This window comes from Pogona vitticeps, chromosome 3 (assembly GCF_051106095.1).
Source record: "Pogona vitticeps strain Pit_001003342236 chromosome 3, PviZW2.1, whole genome shotgun sequence".
Classification (NCBI taxonomy): domain Eukaryota; kingdom Metazoa; phylum Chordata; class Lepidosauria; order Squamata; family Agamidae; genus Pogona; species Pogona vitticeps.
In genome coordinates this window covers 173,238,954-173,265,794 of record NC_135785.1, presented here as the reverse complement: position 1 = coordinate 173,265,794, position 26,841 = coordinate 173,238,954, and the positions used below count along the sequence as shown (strand labels likewise).

The following is a 26,841-nucleotide window of genomic DNA, read 5'->3' as shown; positions in this document are numbered from 1 at the left end:
TCATTTTACAAATAAAATAAATTGCATTTTTTCTCTCCTTTTTTTTCTTCATATACAAAAGGAAAAGAAAATGGGGGGGGCAGCTCTCCTGTTCATCCATAATTCCAAATCTTTAACACATTATTGAGCAGTCCTTTTAGCAGCTTAAAGACTAACAGGTTTATTTGGAATGAGTTTTAATGGACTGTGGCACGCTTCACTAGATGCACACTTCAGAATGCATCTGATGACATGAGTGGCAATCCATGAACTCACAGGTTAAATCAAAATGTTCCTTTTCAAGACATCACAAGACACTTGTCAGTGCAACAGACTTAACATGGTTACTCACCACACTAGAATTAAATTGTATTGTTTCTAACACAGGTTTTTATGAGATTCTACTTACCTACCCCCATTGTGAGAAACATCCTTTATTCTCCAATCTTTCTTGTTTAAATAGTTACTCATTAATCTATAAGAGGACATATATTTTTACCCAATAATTGCTAACTTTATTCACAGATGATGGACTTTATGAAAATATATTTTGGAGGTGATGACACTCACAGAAAGCTTCAAAGGTTCGTTGACTTCCTTTTACAGACGTAATGGTGTTTCAGGCTTACTCAAGTGAAACCGATTGCCAGTAAGCACGGCAGTGACTAAAGGAAATATTTTACACAAGGTATTGTAAATTTAGGGCACTGGCTACAAGACGTGAAGATGACAACTCACATAGATGGCTTTAAGAAAGATGAAAAGAATTCACAGAAGACATGACTCCTGCCACTAAAAATGCAAGTAAATTTGTTCTGAATGTAGAATATCATATGTTTGGGCATTGATTTGCCTGCATGGTCTCTGCTCCTTAATGTTTCCAGCTCCTGGAATGTCTTTGGAGTCCCAGGTTAACAGAGAATGACTATACTGTCCCTACAAGCCACGCAAGGATTTACTCCTAGACAGATCAATAACTTTCCCCTTCCTCAAGAAGGTACACTGCAACTACAGTATTCTTTGTATACTGAGCAACTAGAATGTTCATAAACATCACACCACCTCTGTCCATCAACAATTGGGGCTTCATAAGCGAAACACCAAAGGGACAGCAAAATAAACCTCCATAAATGCCTGATTCTGGGACACAAACAACAGGTGGAGGTGACTGCCTTCACATTCTGTTCATGATCTTCCCAGAAGCAGCTGCTCTTGGAAACAGTGTTTATGTGGACTTGTCCCAATGTATCAAGTTTGTTGTTAAATCTTTGCCAATTATCTCCAAGAAATTCAGGCATGAGGGAAATCAAAATAGACGAAATGACATTTAAATAAATGTAGTACCGTAGCAGTAGTTGTTGTTGTCGTCCCAACCTGTAGAGTGTGTCAAGCTTCGTGACTGTCTCAGAAATGATTGTTAGAGCAACAGCCCCTGCTAAGGACACCAAACGCATGTGGGATGCGGAGAGGAAATATCAGAACTGCCTCCAAAGAGCAGAAAAATTGTTCCATTCTGCACCAGAATTTGTGCCCTCTTGCTTTCAGCAATTTACTCATGGAAGCAGTTGGGAAATAAAGCAGTACAGTATATGCTGCCTTATTTCCCAACAAGAAAACCATGTTCTGACATAACCACGAAGCCACTGCACACATTCTCTCCTCATCTGCAAATGGATTAAACACCCTTCTCTGTCCCCACTTATTGTGAATGACTCCAGGATACGTGTTAGAGAGTCATAAAAAACTCAGTGCTGAACTAGGAACTCTGCCATCGTTTCACAGTCAACATTCATTAGACAGATTAGACAATACTGCAAACAGAAGCCAGTAGCTCTGGCACTACTGTGATGGCAAATCCACACGTATGGGCTTTTCAGCGTACTGCAATCCACATCCACCTGTGCTTGGACATCAGAAAAAGGAAGCACATTAGTGCTTGTCCAGAAAAAAAAGTACTGCTTATCATTATCAGGAAGCATCTATTTTATGAAGCCTTAAGAAGGGAATTGCTAAGTCTGCTTGTGCCCTCCACAATATACTCTAGAGCAGTGGTTCTTAACCTTGAGTAACCCAGGTATTTTGGGACTTCAAATCCCAGAAGCCCCAACCAGCATAGCTGGTGGTGAAGGCTTCTGGGAATTGCAGTCCAAGAACACCTGGGTTACCCAAGGTTAAGAACCACTGCTCTAGAGCAGTGGTTCTTAACCTTTGTTACTCGGATGTTTTTGAACTGCAACTCCCAGAAACCCCAGCCAGCACAGTTGGTGGTGAAGGTTTCTGGGAGTTGCAGTCCAAAACTCCTGAGTAACCCAAGGTTAAGAACCAGTGCTCTAGAGAACCCAAGGGTTCCTCAAAAGTTTACTGGAGTTTCCCCTGAGAAGACTGCCAACAGAAGCTTTGCAGAAGATGAAATTTTGTTTTGTTTTTCCACTGCCACATATGCAGCCTCAGGCCAGTGTTTGCTGTGCCACTTTCATTTTATCCTCTAGACACTGCTGGGCCACAACTCCCAGAATCTTTAACGGTTGGCTGTACCGGCCAATGGATGCTGCAGTCCAACATCTTCTGCAGAGCCACAAGCCACGGACAGAATTCTCTCTGTACTATCCTAGAACACTTCCATTTCTAAAAATTTCCATTTTTTCTGAAAAAAAGTTTTTCTCCTGGGGAAAAAAAATGGAAATTTTACATCTCTAAACATTGTCAGTAGACAGATCAACATGTACACACCAGTAATGTAAAGAAGGATTAGGGAGCTTTTTCCCTGTCTCGCAGTTGTGAGCATCCCATAGTTATAGTCCACTACAGAATGCCACAGGCAAAATCCACAAGGGGCACTATGGTGGTGAAACATTTTTTATACACCTCTATGTTAAGAATGTCTACTACATCTCAGTATTTTCTCTTCCTGCCACTGAAAGTGGCCACCTATCACTCACCACACAGACAGTTCATTTTGCGCTAACTATCATCTAAATCCACTTTAGATGGTACACATCCTAAGACCGAAAAATTTACTGGAAGAAGCTAAGGCTACACTTGCATGCCATCAAAATGAACACCTGGGGCAGGAGATGTTTAAGACTTCCATGAGAGCAGTTCTTTCAGCTAGCAAGACCACAGAAAATACTACTTCTTGAATCTCTTGAATGTAAGTCCCATATAGAGAAGTGTAAGATGTGTACCAGGTTAGCCTATAGTTGGGACTTGTCCTAAATATAGAACAGAAGAGAGTGAACCCAATCCTAGAAAACATGAATCTTCCAATGCATCTCATCCAATGTACCATGACTAACAGCTAGTACATACAACTTTATTTAAAGTGTTTTGACTAAATATTCGAGTCCCTTCGCAAGGCAGGAGATAAAAACATTTCTCACCTTTAGTTGTAAGCAACTAGATCTAACCAGATTGAAGATTTCGATCCCCAAAAGTGACATCAAGATGAAATTCACAAATAAAGCCAATGTAAGAGAAAGTTCACACACGATGTTAATAATCTCATGAATGCATTATGGATAAGATGCTCTGACCTTGGGTTTGATCCAGCCAGACAAAATGTCTGTTCTCCTTCCCAACATGAAACACACTTCAGAGAGACTGGAGACATCAAACAGAGACCTTTTAAGTACAGACACTTCACACAATTAGGTGAGAATCAAAACTGAGACAGATTACTTTACTTATGCATAAGCCAGACCTTACAAAGGGATCCTTCTTGACAATTTAGACCCTTAAATCAGTACTTTTCAGACTTTGGTCCTCTATATGTTTTGGACTTCTCTGAATCCCTAACCACTAACCAGGCAGGCTGCATTCCTCAGAGCTGAAGTCCACAACATCTGGATAACCAAAGGCTTGACAGCCACTGCCTTGGGACAACTGAGTACCTCTACTGATAACACGCATGGCTTGGGTAGACACATCTGAGAACTTTCTCAGCTTTTAAAAACTTTCCTCCAAGGAGAGGCTCAAGGCAAAATATGTAGGATTTTCAAAAATACAAAAGTAATGCATGCCAAATAATGAAAATATTAACAAAGGGAAATTGATACAGAGACCAAACATTCACCCATTCTTCATCAATGGGAAATTTATTTTATTCCTAACATCTTATTTTAAAAAAAACTTTCCAACCTTATTGTGCTCAGGATGGATGGGTGAATAAAGCTCATACCACTGTCTCAGTTCCATAGCATATTTGCTACCCTTTCATCTATGCATTTCTGCTCTAAATTTATTCCAGCATTTTGCAACCCTATAGTATAAGTGGTCCTGACCCATGAAAGCTCGCAGATTGTATGATTATTTTTTTAGTGGTTTATAAAGGTATTGCCTACTCTTACATCCACAGTATAAAGTAGAGGCGGGAACTCTGAATTTCTAAGTACAGTACTTTAAAATAGGGTTCTCATTATCCCTTAATTCTAGTCATGCCATTTTGGGCCTCTGGGAGTTGTAGTCAAAATATATAGAAGGCCAAAGTTTTCCCATCTCTGCCACATGAAGTAGCCATAGGGCCACCACTCTTTACAAGAAAATATTTGCCACTATGTATGCATAGAGACCAATCCCAGCTTCCCTATATATCTGCAAAACACACATTTGTGTGTGTGTGTGTGTGTGTGTGTGTGTGTGTGTGTGTTGGGTTCGAAAGTCATAAAAAACACTGATTTTAACAGAATTGCTTTCCATGTAAATACACTTAAAATTGGGACAGAAAATTCAAATCTTCAGCTAGCCATAATGCTCCCATCCTACAGCTATTGCAAGAACGAAGATTTACAGAGCACTTTGTATACAAAGTGAATAGAAATTACTCCTATATTAAACCAAAGTACAGTAATTAATTCAAGTGTCACATGACACTTTCACCCAGGATTTCATCAAGATTTCTTTACTTTCTTTCCTAAGTCTTTTTTATACTGTTATCAATTAATCAAATATTTATATGCTTTTCACAGGTGAAAAAAAGAGACTGTTCTTCAATGTAAGAACCACGTTTCTCAGAAGGTTACAAGCTCTCATATCAGTAAAACTGAGTGCACAATCTTGGAGGAGTCTTAAAAAAACGTAAGATAGATTTTCTTATCATAGCACCTTTGTGATGCTATCCAGGCCTTTTCAAAATGGATGTTCCCTGTCAACATTTCCGTATGATGATAATTTACTGAATGAAGGGACAAGTAACACACGTATAATCTGGTATGGGTGCAATACACTATAATAACGTACTGTACATGCTACTTATTTCAGAAATGTCCAAGTCTACAGAGCTTACCGAAAGTCAAGCAAGCCCCATCTCTGGCCAAGAAGGCCTGTGTGCATTTTTCCCCAAGCAAATCCCAAAATGCCCTCACAAGGATGCCACGGATCTGGCCTCTCGCTGCAATTTGAGGATTATCCCCCCGCCACCGGATGACCTCAGGTTTCTGCCTCGCACAAAACCCAGCGCCGAGGGAGAGCATCGCGCAGGGAAACGTACCACCAACCTCCCTCCCTCCTACGGCCAGGGCGACACGTCTTACGAGGTCTCCAAAGCGGGGCGGGCGGGGGGGGTGTCGGTGTTTACGGCCGAATTTCCCCGCAAGGCTTCGGAGCGGAACCAAAATAAAGCCACCCAAACGCGAAGGCGGGGAACCCGCCGCTCTCCTTCCTGCCTCCCGGCCCGCTTGACAGCCGCCTGCAATGCAAACCTGGAGAGGCTGCTGGAGCCGGAGATGGGATGCGCTCCCTACACCTTGGCGCGCCCCCCCCGCTCCATGCCATCGCACCCCGCCCCGTCCTGTTTTAGGCTGCCAGATCGCTGCAGCGCTTCAACCCGCCCCACCACCCGGCAGGCAAGGGGGGGGCCGGGGGGACCAGGGAGCGGCGGAAAAGTGAGCGGGGACGGGGGGGGGGAAGAGAATCCCGTCTGCGCCCCAGCCCCTCTTACCTTGCGCGCCTGCCTTGGGGCTCGAGGTGAGCGATCCTCAGCCTTTTCATCAAGTCGTACGCCACATACCGGACGGGATCGCTACCCGGGGAATCCGGGGATCTCTTGCAGCCCTTCTTGGGCGGCGGCGGCGGCGGCGGCGGCTGCCTCCCCACCACCCGAGGCAGCCTCCTCTACTGCAGCAGCAACAACCCCAGCCGGCACCCAAATGGACAAACACCCTGCCTGCCTATGACGCCACAAGCCAGCCAGTCTCCTCCTCCGGCCTTCCGTAAACGCTGCCCCCTGCAGGGCTGCTGCTGTAAGTACAAGTCCCCCCCCCCCTCCCCGCCACGCGCGCCATACCGAGTCCGGCCTCTGCGCGTCCGCGGCAGGCGTTCTGCGCGTTTCCTGAGCCCTTCCTAACCTCGGCTCAGGCGCCCTTCGTCTTGGGGGCTTCCTTCGGAGGGACCCCTGCGGGTCGCAGAGACCCGAAACTCCACACCACGCGAGAAAGGCATCCCCTGTGTAGGACGCAGCGGCAGCCCTGGGGACCGAGTCCAAAAAAATAAAACTTTTATCTGGACATAGAAGTCGGAGATCCCTATAAAGGTGACAGCCTTGACGAGGCCACCCATGAAGAGCGGAGGACACAAAATTCTCTGGAAGATCTCAAAGCAGCGAGGCCCCTTTCCTAACGTATGGTTTCTTTCTTTCTTTCTTTCTTTTTTTTTTGTGGAGTCCCTCAACCAACGTGGTTTGCTTTTTTTTTTTAAGAACCCACCGTCAGCAAGGAAGGTGGATGATGTGGGAGAGTCGCCCCCAAAATTTTGGGGAGGAAACACCTATTTCTGGACAAGGAGCCGCCTGTGTCCTGAAAGCCACTGAATGCTTTGGCCTCCTTACAAACAGGAATCAATTTCAAAACCATGAAATACACTGCACCTAATTTGAGATAAACTGGTGCAGATGATCTGGCAATATTTATTCCACCGACCAGTCTATAAAACACTTTTGAGAATTAACGTTTCCAACACTTAGTCCAGGAAGGTTTTTAATAGCTATTTTCCACCTCTGTTTTTTAAATATATACTCGAAACTTTCCTTCTTGCAGAAGACAAAATAGCATCCTAGAGGTGGTGTAGGGGTTTTTAGAAGCTTAACTGGTTCCACTGAAACCGCAGCACATTCAGGCTGGGATTTCACAGGCTGAGAGAAAAACCCATTCAGTTTCAGTGGTCAGAATCCTATTTCTAGTCTTAAATAGAGTAGACCCATCTAACCAATGGCTGAATGGTGAGTATACTGAAAATTCCACTGATTCAGAGGAGGGTACTCCAACTGGGACTACCAACAGCATTTTGACCAGTCAGACTCATTTCTGAATACAGATGGCTAAAAATGGTGTATTTTAAATTTACAGATTAGTTGCTACTAATAATCAGCGTCTTAGGCACCTGACTTCGGAGCAAGAGTTTGGGAGTTCGATTCCCAACTTGACATAGTCTGGACTCGATGATTCATAGAGTCCCTTTCAGTTGTGCAGTTCTTGGAGTACCGTATATTGACAGGCAATAACTGGTGGCTTGTAGTTTTCCAGAGGCTTATTTGTAACTCTGGTTGAAATCCTAGCTGTGCTTACTGAGGTGTATGTGCCACTGAATCCAGGTAGGACTTTCTTCAGAATACAGTACTTACATATAGGGTGTTAAAAATGTATACAATATATAAGATTCGCCTTTCTATACTTTGGAATATTTCTTGTTTCCAACTTTCCATAGTTGTAAGAATTTTGGATGACTTTTATACATTATTTAGGTATTTCTACCTACAGATTTCTTCCCTATAGCTGTAAGATTGATTTCTGTGTAACTGAAAGTGTTTGTAACTTCCAAATTAATAATGATGATCATTTGCTGTAAAGTCAATTCTGACTCCTTTTGAAAGTTTTCCAGGTAGAAAGTAGTCAAAAGTGTGCCCCAAGCCACACAGGCTGGCTGTACTCACAGGAGGCATAGTAGGGAATCAAACTCTAAGTCTCTGCAGCCAGATACCTAAACCACTAAACTATGTAGATAGCTTAACGTGTTGGATTTTAAATATTTTCATGTATAGAAGCAATTTAGATGGGGAAAACACTTGTACATCAGGCAAGCTGATGTTGTTGATGTCTAGAGAAGACTTCATCATGGGTGAAACAGCAGATTATTGTCATCTTCTGAAGAATTAAACAGTGAAACAGCTTATACTTTTATACCCAGATGAACCTTGATATGATTGACATGGTTATTTTATCTCATACTGAAATTAACTCTATAACGGAAAAAATATCAGCTGTGATGGCCCCCCACAGACTCAAACTACCAAGGAGTGTTATAAACTTTATAGCACTCTGACAACTTTGTTTTGAGTGTCATACATATGACTTTGACGAGGCTAGAGCTGAGTATCATTTTAATTATGGAGCTGAAACCACAGTACATAATGGAATGGTGTCTCAAATAAGTACATAATTAGGAATATTATAAATCAGGAAAGTACTGTATGAAATTAAAATAGAAACAGCTCTCTCTGGAGTAAACAGGTAGCAGCTGAAAAGGTATGCTGATGAATGACTCACTAGCATACAGATCATAATAAAATAACTAGCTCTGTCCTTCTGAAGTAACTCAAGTAGAAATGTGGGTCACAGCAAATTACCAGTTCCAGTATGAAGTGAGAGAAGTCAGTAGAAATGCCTGTTACCAATTCCTCCCTTTCACCTTCTTATGTCAGTCTTTTACATGCATGCATTTAGGGCGATTTCAGTTCTGCACATCCAGTGAAAAAATTTTCATGTATGGCACACATTTTTTTTATCTTCCTGAAACTGTAAAAAAATAATATTTAAATGCAAGAACAATTCTATAAATTGTGTACTGATACCAAGCAAACAAATGTTCTCTGTGCTGACAATGAGACATTAAGCTTAAAGGGCAACCAGCATTAAAAAAAAGTCTAGATTAACCCTCCTACACCAGGATTAAAAAAGAAAAGTGCATTCTGTAGGCTGTGGAGTATTTTATGACCCCACTGGAATTCCAGCATAATGAAGCTTGGCATATGGTTAGGATTAGATTTATTTAGGAGTCTTGTATGTCACGAACCTACTGGGAATTCCAAAGTGGTTTGTGATACTCAATCATATCTAAATGTATTGTTCTGTAAATATGTGATGGGGAGAGCATGGCATGGTGGTAAAAATGGTTCTGATTGATTTAGATAAACAAGATAGGGAGGAAGTGTGTGTGTGTTAGAGAAATCAGTTTTGAATCTGATGTAGAGACATCAGAGGGGACAGTTTTGAAGTCAGAGATGGGAGGGAAATGGTAATAGAGCAAAGAATTGCACTGAATTAATATAAACCTTTTTTTAAAACAATCTTCTTTTAATAAAACCTTATCCTGTTCAAACGGAGTGGTGCCGAGTTTAACACTTGAGGATGGGCTATGTGGTAGAAGGGACTGAGTGAAGGGTTACACATACAGAGGAGCAGCTAAAGGTTGGTGGCAGTGAAAGCGGAAGAGAGGAAATAATGAAAGATTGGTGAAGAAAACACATTTATTCCTGTGGAGATTAAAATAGGCTATTACCTCCATAGTCAAGCGCCAAGGCAAAGCAAGGTTTGACAACAGCGTCACAGGGAAGGGGTATGACAGAGTAAATCTGTAATTAACCAGAATGTGTCACTTTTCATCATCATCTTAAAACTGCAGAGCTAGAAGGGACTCTGTGGATCATTGAGTCCAGCCCCTATCAGGGAGGCACAGTGGGAAATCCAACTCCCAAGCTCTGGCTCCACTGCCAGGTGCCTAAACCCCACAGCTATCGGTTCTCAGCATCATGGTTTGCTATTTAAAATAAAAAGCATGCTTTGTTGTTGCTTTTTGTCCCAATAGATTGCATTAGCTGGAACTGAAAGATACCCCAAGAACAAAGATCAATCAATTTTTGAGGATACAGTAATTCTGTCTCGAGTTGCTTGTCATAAGTGTACATCGCAAGTGGTATGAATCTTCAGCACGTGAACATCTGTGTAGCATATAACATTGTAGAAGGCCTAGACTGTACTTCTAGTTCTGTATAAAAACTGCAACAAACCATGACTGGCGGGTGGCAGGGACTAAACTGATCCATCCTTATACATGAGGGTTTAGTGAACTTCTGTATTGGTGGAATCTACTTATTTGCCAGACAGCGGTTCTAGACTTAGAGCTATATTTGACCATCTTATAGGTGGCAAGTACTTTCATCAAGGTGACCACAGATAGCACAAAAGGACTCATAAATACAGAGCATGTATAAGGCTTCAGTGAGGCAGAAGAGATACAGTGGAAAAAGATCTAACCAACAGCGGTTCAGTGGAGCCAGGGCTCACAGGGTTGGAGTCCGAGGACTGTCTGATTAGCAGGGACTATGACATCATCTGCCACCTCCTTAAAGCATCCTTGTTCCTTGTAAGCATCGCAGCAGTCCTCCGAGAAGCTGGGAGCAAAATGAATTTTCCCAGGAATTATATACTATTGCAAGATATTCATGGCAATTCAAAGTATTTAAGGGAGGTTTGGTCCTGAATGGGCAGTTAACCATTCACTTTACAAAAGACCTACTCCTCATTTGCTGATATGTACTGATCCAACTGGGCACCAAGTGTGGTACTGTGGATACAATAATGGGCTAGGACTCGGGAGACTGTGGCTCAATTCCACAACTCTATCATGGAAGTTCACTGGGGTAGAACTGGTAAAACCACTTATTGAATGCCTCAGTTGCCTTGAAACTCCTATTAAGGTTCGCTGTTAATTCTGACTTGGCAACACATAATAACTGATTACAGGAGCATGGGAGAGCGACAGAGACTGACCGTGAACATCCAAGGTGACCACTGCACTATTGCTACCCCAAAATGCACACAGGCCATGGCTCTTTGTCTTATGTATATTAATACATAATGAAACAATAGAATAGCTTAAATCCTGTTGCTTAGCAGGTTAATAGGTCCCCACTAGAGTAGGTCCATTGAATCAGTGGAGATTTTGATGAGCAAGTCAAAGTTTAGATTCATTTGAACCAATGGAAATCATGGAGGAGTTAACTCATCAAAATCCCCAGACTGATTCAATGGGCTTAATCTAGTGCAATTTACTATGCTAAACAACAAGATTTCAGGCACTAACTCCTATATAAAATACATACACCACACTCTACCTTTTCCAAAATCAGGCTCTCCCTTCTTAACAATGGAGTAGGGGATGACCCACAATTTAAAAACATTTCTTTAAGATTTAGTGAAGTTGACAGAAGCTAGTTCAGGAAGTTGGAAAAAACTGTGATCATAGTTACTAATTCAGTCTTTCAGCTTGTGGTAATCTGTTGATACCCCCTATATAATTGAGAAAAAACCCTCATGTGAAAAACTATATAAAAGACCTACATGTTGGGAGAAATCTCTTATTTAGAGAGGAGCCAACATTATTCTGAATGCTTGTTGAATTTTCACTGGAAATGCCATCACATGCAGCTAGGAATTTTCAGGCTTTAAGGACACCAATGTTGGAGATGGTGAGAAAGAGCCACACGTTCATCTGACCAAGCTATTGACAGCTGCAAAGATAAATCATTGTGTTTTTAATATTATTTGTCCAAATATCCCACTGAATATTGGGATGTCCTTATGGAGATTTCCTAAAAGCCTTACCTACTCTTGAAAAGCCGCTGCAAACAGTAATATATATGCTAATGGAAAAAGCTTTTTGCATATTAATATTTATCCAAGAATTAATAGAACTGATTACAAATTTATGTATGAATAGTGAAATAATGCAGAACGTTAATGTGAAAAATGTAAGGAATATAACAAAGAATGTTACTGTGAAAACAGTTATAATTTAGTTTAGAATTTATACTGAGCTTGGAAAATAAAGAAAACCTGAGCAGTTAAAATAGTAAGAAATTTTTACTTAATATGAAAAGCAAACTTCATTTGATGATGCAAACTTTCATCTTTTATTGCTGTATAACTTTTAAAGTTACAGTATCTTGTTTTTTTAGGAGAGTCAACACTTTAAAATTAAGGAATTGCACTGAAATTATTAGTCTTTTCAAGACCATGAAAGTCATTATGAGCTGAACACAGCTACTGCAAAAAATAAAAAAAAATGGCCTTCAGTTCCAATATGCATAAATATATTTGTTTGAAAAGGGAAAATTTTAAAGGCAACATCAGAATCTGATTCTAAAGTTATTACAATAATAATAATAATAAAACACTAGCTGTTGTCTGTAACACATAAGCTAGGAGGACTCCTTCCGATTTCTGTAAAACAGAAATCAAAGCTAGAGATGGGCATAAATTGCCAGTTCATATTTTGGCTGAACAGGTGCATAGCACTTACCAGCTTTGCCTCCTCTGGTGGGTACCCAACTTCCCTGCCACACCTCCTCTGGGTACTGCCTCTAGTGGGTGGCGCCCTCTGGAGGAGGCAGGGCTGGGAATACCAAACACCTGTTCAACTAAAAAAATGAACTGCCAGAAACCACTGGTTTGTGACCATTTCTAATTAAAGCTGATGATCTACAGCAGGGGTCCCCAACCCCCAGCCCAGTGCCGGTCTGTGGCCTTGGCTGGACCGGGCCCCGGAGACAGATCTCCCCCCCCCACAGCCCCTTTGCGCATGCACGAGTGCACTCATGCCCACCCCTTCGCACATGTGCACAAGTGCCCGCACACCCATGTGAGCACCCCCCCTTCATGCATGCATGTGAGCACAGGGGGTGCCCTGCTCCCCATCCATGGACTCCATCCCCCCCAACTGGTCCTCAGTGTCAAATGTTTGGAGACCACTGATCTACAGCACCCATTCTTAATGGAGAGCCCCTGGCGCATATGAAGGGGGGCACAGACTGGGAAAAGTATTCACAAGCCACCTTATGAAGTTTATTATGTGACTTGTACAAACCTGATTTGGTCTATATTTTTTGTCATGACTCGATGGCCTTGGCTAAAAACAAACAAACAAAAAGGCTGAGAATGGCTATCTATAGCCATAACAATCAACCCCTAAACCTTGGAATAGATTCTTTGATAATATTAGTTCAAATTAAAAATGTTAACTATGTAACATTATAAAAGATGGAGAAAAATGTAGAGCAAAAAATGTAGAGGAAATAAATGTATTTATTCATTCATTTATATTATTATTCAAAATATTTATACCCCAGCTTTCTCCTCAAGAGGACCCAAGGCAGCTTAAAACAAATTTTAAAACAATATAAAAACTGAAATGGGAGTGGAAAAACATACAAAAAACAAAAATCAGCAGTCCATCTCTTAGGCAGTCAGCTACTGAGAAAAAAACTGCCGGGGGGGGGGAAGTCTTTGCCTGTCTGCAGAGGGACAACCAAGAAAAAAACACAGTGGGGGGGGAGCCTTTGTGATTTCCCCCAATCATAAGCTGAAATCCTTTCATGCTTGCGTGATCTTTGGGAAAACAGTGACTGGCAGCTTCTAAGGTGCCGCCTTCTTTCTACCCTGAACTCTCACACAGTGCGTTTTGTTGATTCCACGGTTGAAGAGCCTCACCTAGATTGGAACACCAGTCTCTTATCTGAACAAACTGGTTCTGTCTCACTACATAATATGTATAAGAGAACTCAGAAAGGTCACTGCTATTCTGCAGTGTGACTTGAGAGTTACAGAGGAGATAACTCTGAAGATGAAGCAGCTCAAGGAAAGGACACTCAAGTGGTTCGAGAGACACATTTTATTTGCTGGGGGCAGGGGTGATGGGAATGATTGCTACAAGTTGTCCATCTTCATTGTAGTACTTCCAGTATTCAGTAGCTTCAGACATTTCATGAAAAAGGAAAACAGTTCCCATAGAAGGAAAGAGTTTGTGAGAACACCGTACTTTCTTCCATTCCTTTAATCTTGAGGTGCCAAGACATCCAAGATTGCCCACATTCACCGTTTCTTTATAGGGAGAGTCAATACCCCTTTCTTCCTTTGAATCTTTTGGTGTTGTCCAACTTTTAAGATAAAAACAAATTTATATTAGGACAATAGCAATATTGCAATGGCCAATTTCCCCATGATTGGTACCATAACAAAAATATCACAGAAGAGAGCATCATCAAGCACCAGCACCTTGAATTAGCTCCCGAGGCTCACCAGTAAGCTACTGCAGTTTTAACAGAATATGTCGATATATTTATGAATCCCCACATTCAGAGGGGGACAGGCCATGGCATCTGGCACCAGCTGAAAAGAACTCTCACAGTACTAAGGCTTATAAAAACATGAAAAAGAGTCTGGTTATGTACAAACAATGCATCTAATAAAAGGCACATCTTAGCCCATGCTCCAAGGCTCTAAACATGCTGTAATGAAAAACTCCGCACAATGCAAGCATAAGCACCACTGCTAAAAGCACCAGGATTCCCTACCAGGGTTGCCTCTATCTTTCCTAGAATCAATTTCACTCCTTTGAATGTCAAGTTGTATAGCGTGCAATAGGCTGTCAGACTACAGTTCGCATCAGCTCTAGCCAGTACAGCCAATGGTCAGGGGGTGGTGGGAGTTGTAGTCTTCCAATATATACCGGGCCACACATTCCACATCAGTGGTTTAATTTATCCATTTGCCAACAACTTGCAGCAGTCCTTTATGCACAGATTTTGAAAAAAAATATGCTGCTGGATGTTAACAACATATTGGCAACTCTCAGTTCTAAAGTCCTAGATGGTTTCTCTCAGGAGATCTTTAGAACATCAGTGATACCAATGCGTCTTGAAAAGCAAGGCTCTTGGTTGAAACTTGTTTATACATATTACATTAAATTAGTGTAGAAAATTAAACATATCAGCTTAATATAAAGCGTGTGTGTGTGAACATAAAAACAGCAGTCAATAATTTTATGTCACTAACACACTTCAGAAGTATCTCACCAGAAAAATTCACTAGGAAGAATGTAACAGCTGGATTGTTTTTCTTTTCCCAGATTAACCATGAAAAATGCATTTCCCAGTGTCCAAACCACTACAGAAGAAGCTATACTCTCAGTACCTATAGATCTCTCTTAAGAGCAACATTCTGACTAAAGTTTCCTGAGAACACAGACAGAGCCATCAATTCTGACATTTCTTTCTTCTGTGGGTGCCCACCATACTGTAGGTTAAAACTGAGTTAATTATAAATTAACTCAGTGTACAGTGGGGTCTCTACTTAAGAATGTCCCTACTTAAGAACAATCCAACTTAAGAACAGCTCCATTTGCTAAATTTTGCTTCTACTTAAGAACAGAAATCCAAGATAAGAACAGGAAAAAAAACCTTTCCTGCTCTTTTTTTAACCTTAGGTCATCTTAGGTTAAAAAAAAATTCTCCCCCTAGTGGTAGAGTACGTATTAACCAGCTTTGCATTAGTTCCTATGGGAACTAATGCTTCAATGTACGAACGCACCTCTACATAACAAAAAAACAGCCAGAACGGATTAATTGGTTTTCAGTCCATTCCTATGGGAAATTTTGCTTCAACTTAAGAATGTTTCAACTTAAGAACACCATTCCAAGTAGAGACCCCACTGTACTATCTCCTTGTCACAGATCTCTAGATCAGAGTCTAATGTGACCCTTCAGAAACATGGCATTTACTCAAATGAAGAAAGGACTGCACCTTCCTAAAGGTGACCACTGAATTCTATGGAACCAATTAAGGCTGAAATTTGGAATCTAGTAGACATAAACTTTCATGTAAACTGGGATCACATGTCTGGGAAAGTAGACATGTTTTGACTTTGCCTTCTATACATGTAATCCACAGTATACTAAATTATTCATAAAGGGGAAAAGTCAACAAACTCCCCACTTTTAATCTTATCGCTACATCTTGCCATCTGCTTCCACCTCAGTCAACAAGGTGATCCTGAGAAATTTCCGGCTTAGATATACAGTACTACTGGAGTAGGATGTATGTAAAGTAAAGTAACAATATTACTTTATTGTTACTTCCATAAAGTAGCAATATTGTATAATTCCACGTGGTTTTCTGTCTCAAGGTTCACAGTTCATTGTTGACTGAAAATGCAGAGAAAAGTTCAAGAATTTTCATTACCCGTCTGCATTCCTTCAAGTGATTTTACAGTTTGGCTAAATTTCCCTCAACAAATCTCTGTACATATATTCTTTTCCTAAGGTTCTGCAACAGCCTTTCTCCAGCTTTTATACAGTCGTGTCTCTGTTGCCTTGTGGAACAGTATGCTATTTGCACAGAAAATATAATAACAGGTGATGCATTTTAATATTAGCCATACTGAATGTTTTGTTGGTATCTTACAGACAATATTGCCAATTTAAAAACTGAAAATAACTTCCAATAAAAACGACCAACTCACCAATGATCTTTTGCATTCATAAAATGCAATCACGAAATCTTTGCAATGACCTTCCTTGGCACACTGTTTGGGGGTTTTACCATCCTGTTATAAAAGGCATCAGAATAAGTGGTCAAAATATTTATTCAACAGGCAAAATAATAATAATAATTGCATCCATTTATAACCAATGTTTCAAAATATTTTTCCCAAGACAACTTACAGTTTGAATAAGAACCAACAGTTAAGCAATTCAACTTTAATGTTTTATTAGCATTATTTTATTAATTCTGCAAATTGCATTGAAAAGTCTTTATTTTGAAAAGCAGTTATCAACAAAGTAATTATTAAAAGAATATCCACAACAGCAGACATTAAAAAAATAGTGAAGAGTCACCATAAATATAAAGTGACTCAGCTGTAGAAGGCTCACTGTAAAAGCCCAGTCTCTGGCACCTAATGTGTTGTTAGCCACCGAGAACAGTGCTTAGACACTAGATAGGTATGACATAAATGTAACAAATAAATAAATACAAATAAATATTATTGTACATATCAAGCAAAATTCTGTTCATATAGATATATATAGTCATGTGAAAAAGTACACCTTATTTGAATTCTGTGGTTTTACATATCAGGACATAATAAAATGTCCTGATATGTGCTCTCCTCTTTCACTCTTGCAATAAGGGTGAAAGAGGAGAGCACCAAAAATGGTCTGAAGCTCAACATTAAAAAAAAACTAAGATCATGGCCACTGATCCCATCACCTCCTGGCAAATAGAAGGGGAAGATATGGAGGCAGTGACAGATTTTACTTGTCTGGGCTCCATGATCATTGCAGATGGTGACAGCAGCCACGAAATTAAAAGACACCTGCTTCTGGGGACGAAAGCGATGACAAACCTAGACAACATCTTAAAAAGCAGAGACATCACCTTGTTGACAAAGGTCCACATACTCAAAGCTATGGTTTTTCCAGTAGCGATGTATGGAAGTGAGAGCTGGATCATAAAGAACTGAACATCCCCAGCATAACCAACTGCACAATATGCTGGCGGGTAGCACTTCTTCCTCATTGCTATCTTAACTATCGTGGGTACAATATCAAGTTGTGCCTGCAACAGGATTTTGACCATTTTTTCATAGTTTTACAAGTACATTTAGAATGTTCTTGACCAACAAGAATGCTGCATATTTTTACTGTAGTCCCTTTCATATGCTAAGCATGCAGCCCTAAATACTAGGCCAACAGGGTCCAAAGAAAAGCATTATTATCAAATTAATGTGACTATGACAATGCACATTCCAACACCTTTCTGAAAATCGAGTTATGGACAGACATGTCTTCTGCAGTCTATTACACTTACAAGCTTATTTGTAGTTACAAAACTACTATAATTCAAGAGTTAGGATGAGCTATATATGTATACATGTCAATGAGAAACAGAGAATAGTGTGTGTATGTTATATCCTATTGGCATGAAGAAAACAAAACAAAAATTAAAAGACAAATATGTGGCATTGTAAAGACTAACTGCTATATTTTAATGTGAGCTTTTATGGACAAGTTCACTTGTTCAGACACACATGTGTGAAACTTGTGACCTACACCCGTAATTATCATTAGAAGAAAGCTTATTTAAAGAATAAAAAATACCAAAGGCCCCATTAAAATCATGAACTGTTTCCATTGACTCTTAAACCTCTTTCCTTCATATTCTCCGTTGGTGAACAGAGTGCAACAAGTTGGGCTAAATCCCATACTATTCCCATCTAGAACAAAAATGATTGGGACTAGTTAATCACAAATAACATAAGCATGATTAATTTAAAAGTGTCTCCTTCAGTCAGGACTAATGGTGGATTCTTCTTGAGTACAGTTTAGAAACCTTTTTTTGAAATATGCTACGTCTGCAAAATAACGAAGAAAAAAACTATATTGCCAGTAAGATATGTAAAACTGAGATGAATCCTGCACCTTTATGAATTTCACAGGAGCCTTTGGAAAAAAGGGTTATATTTATGACTGCAGCTTTATAGCACAGTCAAAGGCAGGTTGTTAGACAACCTCATCATGACAACGTTGTCACTTTGAGTAATCCAAAACAGATAATACATTTTGAGATCACACGAAAATGGCATTCTATATATCCAGTCCTGCAGTTCTGTTGTTGTTGTTGTTTAAAAATAGTTAAAAACATAGCTGGACAATACCTTTGTCAGAACCAACCAAACTGCCAGGAGAAGCGTGCAAATTTTTGAGATCTCCTTGTCAGGACAGGTTAGGAAGGATTCTGGAAGAACCTGATATTTTCTGATGCCACCTTACAGATCTTCCGCCCATCCTGCCCCAATCCCAAAAGCTTTCGATGATCCCGATTTTTTCCCCAACCTAACTTGACCAGATCTACAGAACTCGAAACCTTGCCCACTGTTTCTGGCAGTTACTCTCCGGTAAGCGTGTCTCTGTAGCCCGGGAGCCCGCAGCGTCCAGGTTCCCCCCCCCGCCACGCCCAGGCACGATCCTTCGGCTCCCCTCAAAAGCCCTTCCCCCGATCCATCCCCGAGGCGACACCTGCAATGCTGCCTTCCCTCTACCTTCAAGACGCAGCTGCTCCGGAGCAGGCAATCCCCCAAGTCCTCGCGTAGCCCCGAGCACGGGCGCCGGTCCTCCACTTTGCCCTCATAGTATCTGGGCATCCCGGCGAGGAGGAGGTGCCCCTCCTCGCCCAAGCGTTGCCTCCTCCACAGCAAGCGAACGACGGACACCACCTTCTCTCGCTCACAACCCGGATTTAGGCGGCCGCCATCTTAAGTTCACCTTTGACCTATCCACGAACTTACTAAAACTGTTAGAGAGGATCGTCGTTCCCTGACATTTTAGTGAAAAGTTTCCTTTTATTTGGTCCCTCTTATAAGCAAGGACGTTAGTTCGTGTCCTTTCAGGTTCCTCCACCCCTTATTTCGAGAAACAGCATTTTAAAATCGCCACACACACCCCGCTGCCCAGTCCAACACAGAGGCGCTCCGTCCTCTCCCCCCATTCCGTAGGGTCGAGGGCGCGGGCGCAAGAGCCTATTTGCGGGCCTACATAGAGAGACCACGACGAAGAAGAAGAGCGACTGAAGGGAACGGCGTTGCAAGGACTTAACTGTGGTTAAGGGCGAGGCTGTGCTTGATAACGTTAATTGCTTTATACATATAAATAAAAAGACGATGGTTTGTGGATTGGGTCGAGGATGGGAAATTAACATACTAGAGACCTGCAATGTCGCCCACTGCTGGTCTCAGGCGGGAAAGAACAGCATCCCATAACGCCACGTACGTAGGTCTATTCTATCGCCATGTGACAGGTTGGGAGCCCCACTCCCACCATCACCGCTCTGCGATGCCGTTTAGTTTTTCAGCCCCCCCCCAAAACCCCCACACCTAATCCCCCTCAGGTAATGCGCAATAGTCCTTCTCGTTAAATTCCTCCGTCTACATCTGCTGCCCAGGTTGGAGTTGAGCCCTGAGACGCGGGCAGATGGGCTACTCTGGTCAGCAACACCATGCACAATAATTTATTTTCTTCCACGAACTGGCGAAAAACAAGGGCGCCCATTTTTGCTGCATCAACGTCGAATTGCACTTTTGGGGAGCGGGGAAACCTCCCCACATCACAAGTTACAATAGAAGCCTGGTTGGTTCTAGGTAGACCTTCTTCGCTTTACGCCTCTGATAAGAGGGGGCGCGGGGGGGGGGGGAGAAGCAGAACCCACGTCCAATGAATCATTCAAGCGGGGAACCTCTCTTTATTTTCTATCTCTGTGCTCCGAAGCGACCCCTAACCTTCGGGGACGCGACCCGGCATGCACCGCGGAGCTTAAGTCTTAAGAGGCGCTCGCGCAGTTCCAAGGAGCCTGCGTGTCGTGACCGCGCGCGCCTGCGCCGTGCCGCGTTTAAGCCGGAAGTTATAGGGATCTTTAAAAAAAAAAGAAGAGCTCTACCAGGGTGAGTTGGCAGCCGTGGTTTTCGGGGAGAGAACCGAAAGAACCTCGTTGACCGGGGGGGGGGGGGCGCCTGCTCAGAGGCGAGAGGAAGAGGCTGAGGCGGGCGGAACGTCCTGTAGGTTACTCGGACTCTTCTGGGTGCTGAAAGGTGGTGTGTGTGGGGGGGGAGCGGTGCTGCCCCTCCTTCCTCGCCGGACAGGTGGATGGCATAGGGACCCCCCCGTCCTTTTAGCGTGCCCCCCCTCCGGGGTAATAAGACCTCATAGACTCCCCGCCCTTGCTGTGCTGTCCAGCGCCCACTGGCCGCCCCCCCCCTTCCTGAGGCTAGCGAAGGAGCTCCTTAGCCCTCTTGGCCTGGGGTTTGGCGGTGATCTAGGGCTCCGTGGGCACTCGGGAGGAGTAAACTCAGCTCAGACCTTCTCTTAGAGGTGGGCACGAACTGGCCAAACAGGCTTCCCAACCCCCCCCCCCCCGCTGAACCCACACGAATCGCTGAACGGGTCGTTGGTGCCCACCTAGAGTTTGCTTCTTAAAAAGGATGCTGATGTAGCAGGCTCCATTAGCACAGGATTTCAAACAGGGGACTTGCACTTTGAGCGTCAATTCGCTCAGCACCCCATTCCCACTGGCACTTCTGTAGGTCTCCTACCAGGTGGCTGGCTGGATAACTCAGTGAGTTGGGAGACTCTGGAGTCAGAAGCTGGGTTCTCTCCACGGTGCCCTCTCCCAGGGGAAGAGCCAGCCTGTGTAGCCTTGGGTGCCTTTCTGAGCTCCAGGGCACCTCCAGAAGAAACTGCCTTTGAGTACTCCCTATCTAGAAAACCCTAGAAAGAGCTGCCGTAAATCAGAACTAACTTGGCATCACACTGTTGCTTTTGCTTTACCTAAATCTGCTTTCCTTCTGTTCTTCCTTATCCAAATAGATCCTGTGGGTTTTTTTCATGTTTCTAGCCTTTTACTAGCCTATTCTGAATCTTTGTTTGGAAAGAACTGGGGGGAAATAACAGTTCAATATCTTCATGCGGAAATGTGTATTGACTGTGGGCAGTAGAGGTCTGGATTTACTCTCATGGACTGTTACCTACTGCTGTTTTTCCACAACACTTCATGTATTAGTTACTATGTATATCTATTTATCTATAAATCATTTGCCCATTAAGGTTTTTTAAAAAGTTAAGTGGCCTTCATATGATAGTGAAGCTTGGGACCTTTTAAAATACTTTAGAGAGTAATGATGCTGTTAATCTGCTACTTATTAGGCCTAGTTCTCAGGGAGGCTAAATTTCTGTTTTGATTTCTACAGGAAGTATAAATCTCTCATGTGAAGGTAGACAGAAGGCAGCATTTAAGTACTAAGTTTGTGCATTTAACATTGTCTTGTTCAGTGTTTGTTCTGAAATTGGCCTATGTTTTAGTCTTTCTTTGTATATAACAAGCTACGTATTTTGGTCATTTTGTGGCAGCATTTTAATCAAGCAGCCTTCTGCAGTCTGATCTAATTATCTTTTGCAGCCAAATATTTTCTGATCTACCCTAAAAGTTATACATATTCACATCAGTAATCTGCAGTCTGCTTTTTAGAATGGGGCACTCAGTGTGGAGTAGCGAATAGAGTGATGGACTAGGACTCTGGAGACTAGGGTTTGAATCTCTACCCAGACATGGAAACTCACTGGGGGAGTGGTACTGGTAGAACCACTCCTTAAATATCATAGTGAAAGCCCTATTAGGGTCACTATAAGTCAGTTCTGACTTGACAGCACAACAACCCATTTTTAGGACACTGATTTATGACCAAACCATTGAGAGTGAGGTGATGCCCCTGACCCTGTTTTGAGTTCAAGAACTTGAGTGGCGCCAATCCCACCCACTGTATTTTGATATAGTATACATGCTTGAGGGTCTTAAAGCCAAATGATTTGACTAAAATGTACAAAATGAACTCTGTGTTACTTTGAGAAAGATTTAAGAAAATAACGTTGGCTGCACAAGTACTGTAACATATATTGTATGTAATTGGAACTGGGCAATAATGGTGCCTCTTCAAGCTCACTATAATATTGGTAGGATAGAGAGAATTTAAGGACAAATAGCCTGTAATCCTAGGCATGTTGACACATCAGCATTGAACATAGCTAGTTGGATATTTAGTTTATACCAGTGGCAGTTCTTTGAAACAGTATTGCACCCTCAGTTGAAAGTAGGTTTCAATGTGCAGTGTAAACAAAGTTATTTTTCAGTACGATGAGTGCTACTACTGTACCTATGCCTGTTCTTCTGACTTGCTCCAACCCTTTCTACTTCTGCTTGCTGTTGCTGTTCCTGCAGTCTGTCTTTATTTACCCAGTGCCATACCACTCTACAAAGTTGTCATGTTATTGCTTGACACTTAAAACATTTGGAGCTCAGCGTGTATAACACATCATCTGCACATGGTGTTTCATAAGTGTTTTATTTTCATATTTAATCATTTTCCTTTTCTTTTTTTAGCAAGATGCTGCCCACAACATCATTTAACTCCCGAGATCAGGGCAATGGGTCTTTAAACTCTCGGGAGGCAGCAAGGCACACGGCAGGGGCAAAGCGCTATAAATACTTACGGAGACTCCTCCACTTTCGGCATATGGACTTTGAGTTTGCTTTATGGCAGATGCTGTATCTATTCACTTCACCTCAGATGGTGTACCGGAACTTTCAATACAGGAAACAGACAAAAGACCAATGGGCAAGAGATGACCCTGCCTTCCTTGTATTACTCAGTATCTGGCTGTGTGGTGAGTACCTGGGAACGTTTTTTTGAACTTGCCACAGGCCAATAGTCTGGGAGCATCAATGGAATATATGTAGCAATTGACTCAGTAAATCCCCATTGATTCTGTGAGTCGACTGTAGCGTGATTTACTGTGTTAAGCAATAGAATTTGGGCCATAACTTAATTTGTTGGTGTTTTTAGCCAGATAGCAAAAGATTATGAAAGGTGAGCAGATTTTATAAGGGATGGATGTGTACAGTGGCTTGTCATTTGATGGAACTCATCAAATCACTCAGATCACTACTAAGTTATTCTCCCCCAACTTGAGGCCTTCTGTCCTTGTTGCACTGGGGTTCTTGCTTACTGGGAATGATGGGAGTTACAATTAAGTCTGGTAACCTGGAGAGGCTGTTCTGTGTGAAAGGTGATATGAGAGCATACAAGAGGTATTTGAAGTTTAAGCCTTTTCCATGCTGAGAATTTTTCATTTCTCTTTACTGTTTGTCTTCTTTTTCCAGTATCCACTATAGTATTTGCCCTTGTGTTGGGCTTGGGATTTGTTGAAATGATTAAGTTGCTGCTTTGGGTCGTTTTTATAGACTGTATAGGAGTTGGCCTCCTAATTGCAACTTTAATGTGGTAAGTCTCTCTTTTTTAAAAAAATGCATTGCCTGGAGATTGACAGATTTTTTTTTTATGTTTGAATTTTGTAATACGGAACATGACAGAAAGATGCTAGCTGCTGTCCTAAACTTTAGACATATAGGCAACTGAAATTAGTTTGATTCACTGTATGACATGGTTATAATTTGAGGCCCACATGTCTGCTGTTGTACCAGCAAAAAACAGTCCAAGCTTTGTTTAAAAATCTGTAAAACTTTAAATATGTTACTTAACTGGTAGGTGGTAGTGGTACTATAGCTCCTAGCTCAAATATCAGAATATGACTTCTGAAGGTAGCCACAGAAATGGAAATCTACTTCAAAAGCAACAGTCCATATATGCATCAGTCATTATCATTTGAGAGAGAGATTGTGCATTAGAGAGAAAACATACCTGTGCCCATGATGACAGGACGACTACAGAAGTATGTTCTGAGTTCATTCTGAAATATGGACAGAACGGTTTTTCTGAAATGTACATTGATATTTCTCTTAGCCTGCTTGTAGGGAATCAAAGTTCTTTATATGCGTTTTAGTAATCTATAACAGTGTCCTATATGGCCTTTTATCTCTGGACACTTCCTGCCAACCCATCAACTTTGTGTGCAAATAATAAAGATGTACTGTATTTTTCATTGTCTGTAATTGCAATAAAATTTGTGTTATTTTATATTGGAAATGTCACACTTTGTGTACGCTTTTTAATGTGCTGGTTTTGAATTCTCCCTCCCCTGTAAAGGTTCGTTGCCAATAAGTACTTGATAAAACATCCCGGCAGAGACTATGATGTGGAGTGGGGATATGCCTTTGATGTTCACTTAAATGCCTTCTATCCACTACTTGTCATCTTGCATTTTATACAACTGTTTTTCATTCACTGTAAGTAAACCTTCCCTTCTCTGACTTGAAATATTCCTACTTAATGGATATATACTAATGCTGTAATTATCTCTTGCAGATATAATTATGTTGGATTCATTTATCGGCTGTTTCATTGGAGATACCTTTTGGCTGATTGCAATTGGTTATTACATCTATGTGACATTCCTAGGGTACAGTGGTAAGTCATGATACAATCATGACTCCTTTAGTCAGCAATTTAAAAAAAGCTCCCAGTTTCACATATCCCTCTTGCTCTTATATATTTAAGCTTTCTTGAACAGTAAGATGGGTTGGGAAGAATCACAACAGCAACTGTGCAGGGTCGGTAGAATATCTTCATTTGATATGCTTTGTGAAACAGCATGCCTTGGCTTCAGCTTGCATTTTAAAAATTTACTACCCTGAAGCGACTGTGCTGGCTACAAGCAGAATTCAGTTGGATAGTTAATTCTAGAGGTAGTGATGGAACCCAGCAGTGCTGGGTTCCATCACTACCTCTAGAATTAACTATCCACACCACCACTTGGCCAAAAAAAAGCTTCAAAAATGTCCTTTAGAGCAGTGGTCCCCAACCTTTTCAGAACTGAGGACTGGTTGGGGGGGGTCCATGCACGGGGGACCCCTGCTGTTTGTGTGTGGGTGTGGCACACATGGGGGCAGGTGTGGTGTGCATGTGCGCCCCACTCACCTGTGAGCACCCCACTCCCACCTGCAAATGCCCCCCAAGCGAGCACACCACACCACCATGCATGTGTGCGGAGGTGGGTGGGAGATCTGTCCCCTTGGCCTGGTCCTGCGAAGCCCGCAGACCAGGAATTGGGGACCCCTGCTTTAGAGGGCCTCCACAGCAGATTTTTGTTATCGTGGAAGGCTGTAAAGCTAACTTTGGGCCCCCAAAGGTTCTTGGACTGCAACTCGCAGAAGCCTTTGCTGCTAGCTGTGTTAGCCAGGCTTTCTGGGAGTTGCAGTCTAAGAACATCTGGGTACCCAATGTTGGGAACCCACTGCTATAGAGGAAAGAGGAAAACAGTCCTGAGATGCATAATTGGATCATGATTTATAACTGCAATTTGGAGCTAACACTCTATAGGGTTAGATTTAAATTTGTATATCTGGGCTGCTAGAATTGAGATTCCATGCCCTTTTGGCCTCATGGGTGCCTCCCCCCAAGTTCCCTGAAAATGCTACAGAGGGTGGGGTGTCTGCTGAATGGGAAGTGCTGTGTTGTGGTAAGGAGATTGTGGGCAATACCTGGAAGCATTTCCTGTGAATGTAGACCACTTATCTGTGAAAGGCAGATCCTGGATATGACCCTCTGTTTAACAGCTAAAAGCTGCAGCTTCATATTGCAGCGTGGAATGTTTTGGTTCATAGTGTGAGCCACTCACACACTTCTGCAAGGTATTGTATTGCATTTGCCCATCCCCTACATTGAACTAGTTATGCAGACTCTATGGAGCATAAATATTACTGTTCCACGTTGACCTCATATCTTGGGCCCAGTCTTTTTCCAGAATGGAAATGCTCATTTAAACTTTATTTTGTTTAAGGGGAAGTATGCATTTACAGTTAATAGCTTGAAACATGTGCTTTGTGGAAAGCTCAGTAGCCTCCAGCTTTCGTAGGAAAACAGTTGAAATTGGGAGGTGCCCATCTATTTACTTGCCACTGTTTTGCATTCTGTTGAATTTCTCCTTTTTTATTTTCAGCATTGCCGTTCTTGAAAAATACAGTTATCCTCCTGTACCCATTTGCACTTCTTGTCCTGCTGTATGTGGTCTCATTAGCAATGGGATGGAACGTGACAAGAGCACTTTGCCTGTTCTACAAGTATAGAGTGCAAAATTGGACTTAACAAAAGAGTTGGTGTGGCCACTTGTACAAATGTTAGAATAGATGAATATGTCCATGTATATTATTGTAAATAACTTGTTCTGCACTGTAGATCAGTTTGTACAAAATATTCCATTTTTAAAGAAGTACATTTACAGATGCAGCCTCACTTTTCTTCTTTGTGGAAAGAAGTGTATATCTCTGTGTAATAAAGTTTTTTTTATGATGTGTCTGTGGTTTTGAGTAGTAGTTATTCTTAGTTACTTTTGAATTCAGTTATTGAAATTGTTCCAAAACAGCAGTACTGGAATCAGTTTTCATAATGATCGCACATTATCTGTGTAACAGCTTATGGGTGTTTATAGAGTTTCCTGTGAGTTGCGCTACATTAGAAAAGTCAAGAAAAGAATAAACA

General features: G+C 41.8%; 3 protein-coding genes across 19 annotated transcripts in view; 1 reads left to right on the top strand and 2 right to left on the bottom strand.

Moving 5' to 3' along the window:
* The window catches only part of INPP4A (inositol polyphosphate-4-phosphatase type I A), a 117,126-nt gene extending 110,973 nt beyond the window's left edge, over positions 1-6,153 (bottom strand). For 14 of the 15 annotated variants that reach the window (XM_020809566.3, XM_020809571.3, XM_078390333.1 and 11 more), the window contains exon 1: positions 5,915-6,153. The gene's annotated coding sequence lies outside the window, so the exon portion shown is untranslated. The remainder of the gene's footprint in view (positions 1-5,914) is intronic. The other variant, XM_072994456.2, reaches the window with a different exon arrangement.
* Positions 6,154-13,677: 7,524 nt separating this feature from the next.
* COA5 (cytochrome c oxidase assembly factor 5) lies at positions 13,678-19,143 on the bottom strand. The gene is made up of 3 exons (XM_072994463.2): positions 18,904-19,143; positions 16,324-16,407; positions 13,678-13,960 (listed from the first exon to the last, which is right to left on the bottom strand). The coding sequence occupies exons 1-3, from the start codon at positions 19,003-19,005 to the stop codon at positions 13,919-13,921; spliced, it is 228 nt and encodes a 75-aa protein (XP_072850564.1). The 5' UTR covers positions 19,006-19,143; the 3' UTR covers positions 13,678-13,918.
* A 1,000-nt stretch (positions 19,144-20,143) lies between these two features.
* Positions 20,144-26,654, top strand: UNC50 (unc-50 inner nuclear membrane RNA binding protein). Of its 3 annotated transcripts, none has more exons than XM_072994467.2 (6): positions 20,144-20,298; positions 22,788-23,071; positions 23,568-23,688; positions 24,451-24,590; positions 24,670-24,771; positions 26,303-26,654. In XM_072994467.2, exons 2-6 carry the CDS (start codon positions 22,792-22,794, stop codon positions 26,446-26,448), a joined length of 789 nt encoding a protein of 262 aa, XP_072850568.1. In that variant the 5' UTR covers positions 20,144-20,298; positions 22,788-22,791; the 3' UTR covers positions 26,449-26,654. The 3 variants fall into 3 exon arrangements, with proteins under 3 accessions (XP_072850568.1, XP_072850569.1, XP_020661260.1); XM_072994468.2 differs by having other exon boundaries at positions 20,275-20,412; XM_020805601.3 differs by lacking the exon at positions 20,144-20,298 and adding an exon at positions 20,542-20,725.
* The last annotated feature ends 187 nt before the right edge of the window (positions 26,655-26,841 follow it).

Excerpts from the sequence above, each read along its gene's own strand:
- COA5 (XM_072994463.2), bottom strand. The coding sequence starts at position 19,005 with ATGCCCAGATACTATGAGGGCAAAGTGGAGGACCGGCGCCCGTGCTCG. Across the intron at positions 16,408-18,903 it reads GGAGCAGCTGCGTCTTGAAG|GATGGTAAAACCCCCAAACA; the intron begins GTAGAGGGAAGG and ends CTTTTATAACAG. Across the intron at positions 13,961-16,323 it reads ATGAATGCAAAAGATCATTG|TTGGACAACACCAAAAGATT; the intron begins GTGAGTTGGTCG and ends TTATCTTAAAAG.
- UNC50 (XM_072994467.2), top strand. The coding sequence starts at position 22,792 with ATGCTGCCCACAACATCATTTAACTCCCGAGATCAGGGCAATGGGTCT. Across the intron at positions 23,689-24,450 it reads CTAATTGCAACTTTAATGTG|GTTCGTTGCCAATAAGTACT; the intron begins GTAAGTCTCTCT and ends TCCCCTGTAAAG. Across the intron at positions 24,772-26,302 it reads GACATTCCTAGGGTACAGTG|CATTGCCGTTCTTGAAAAAT; the intron begins GTAAGTCATGAT and ends TTTTATTTTCAG.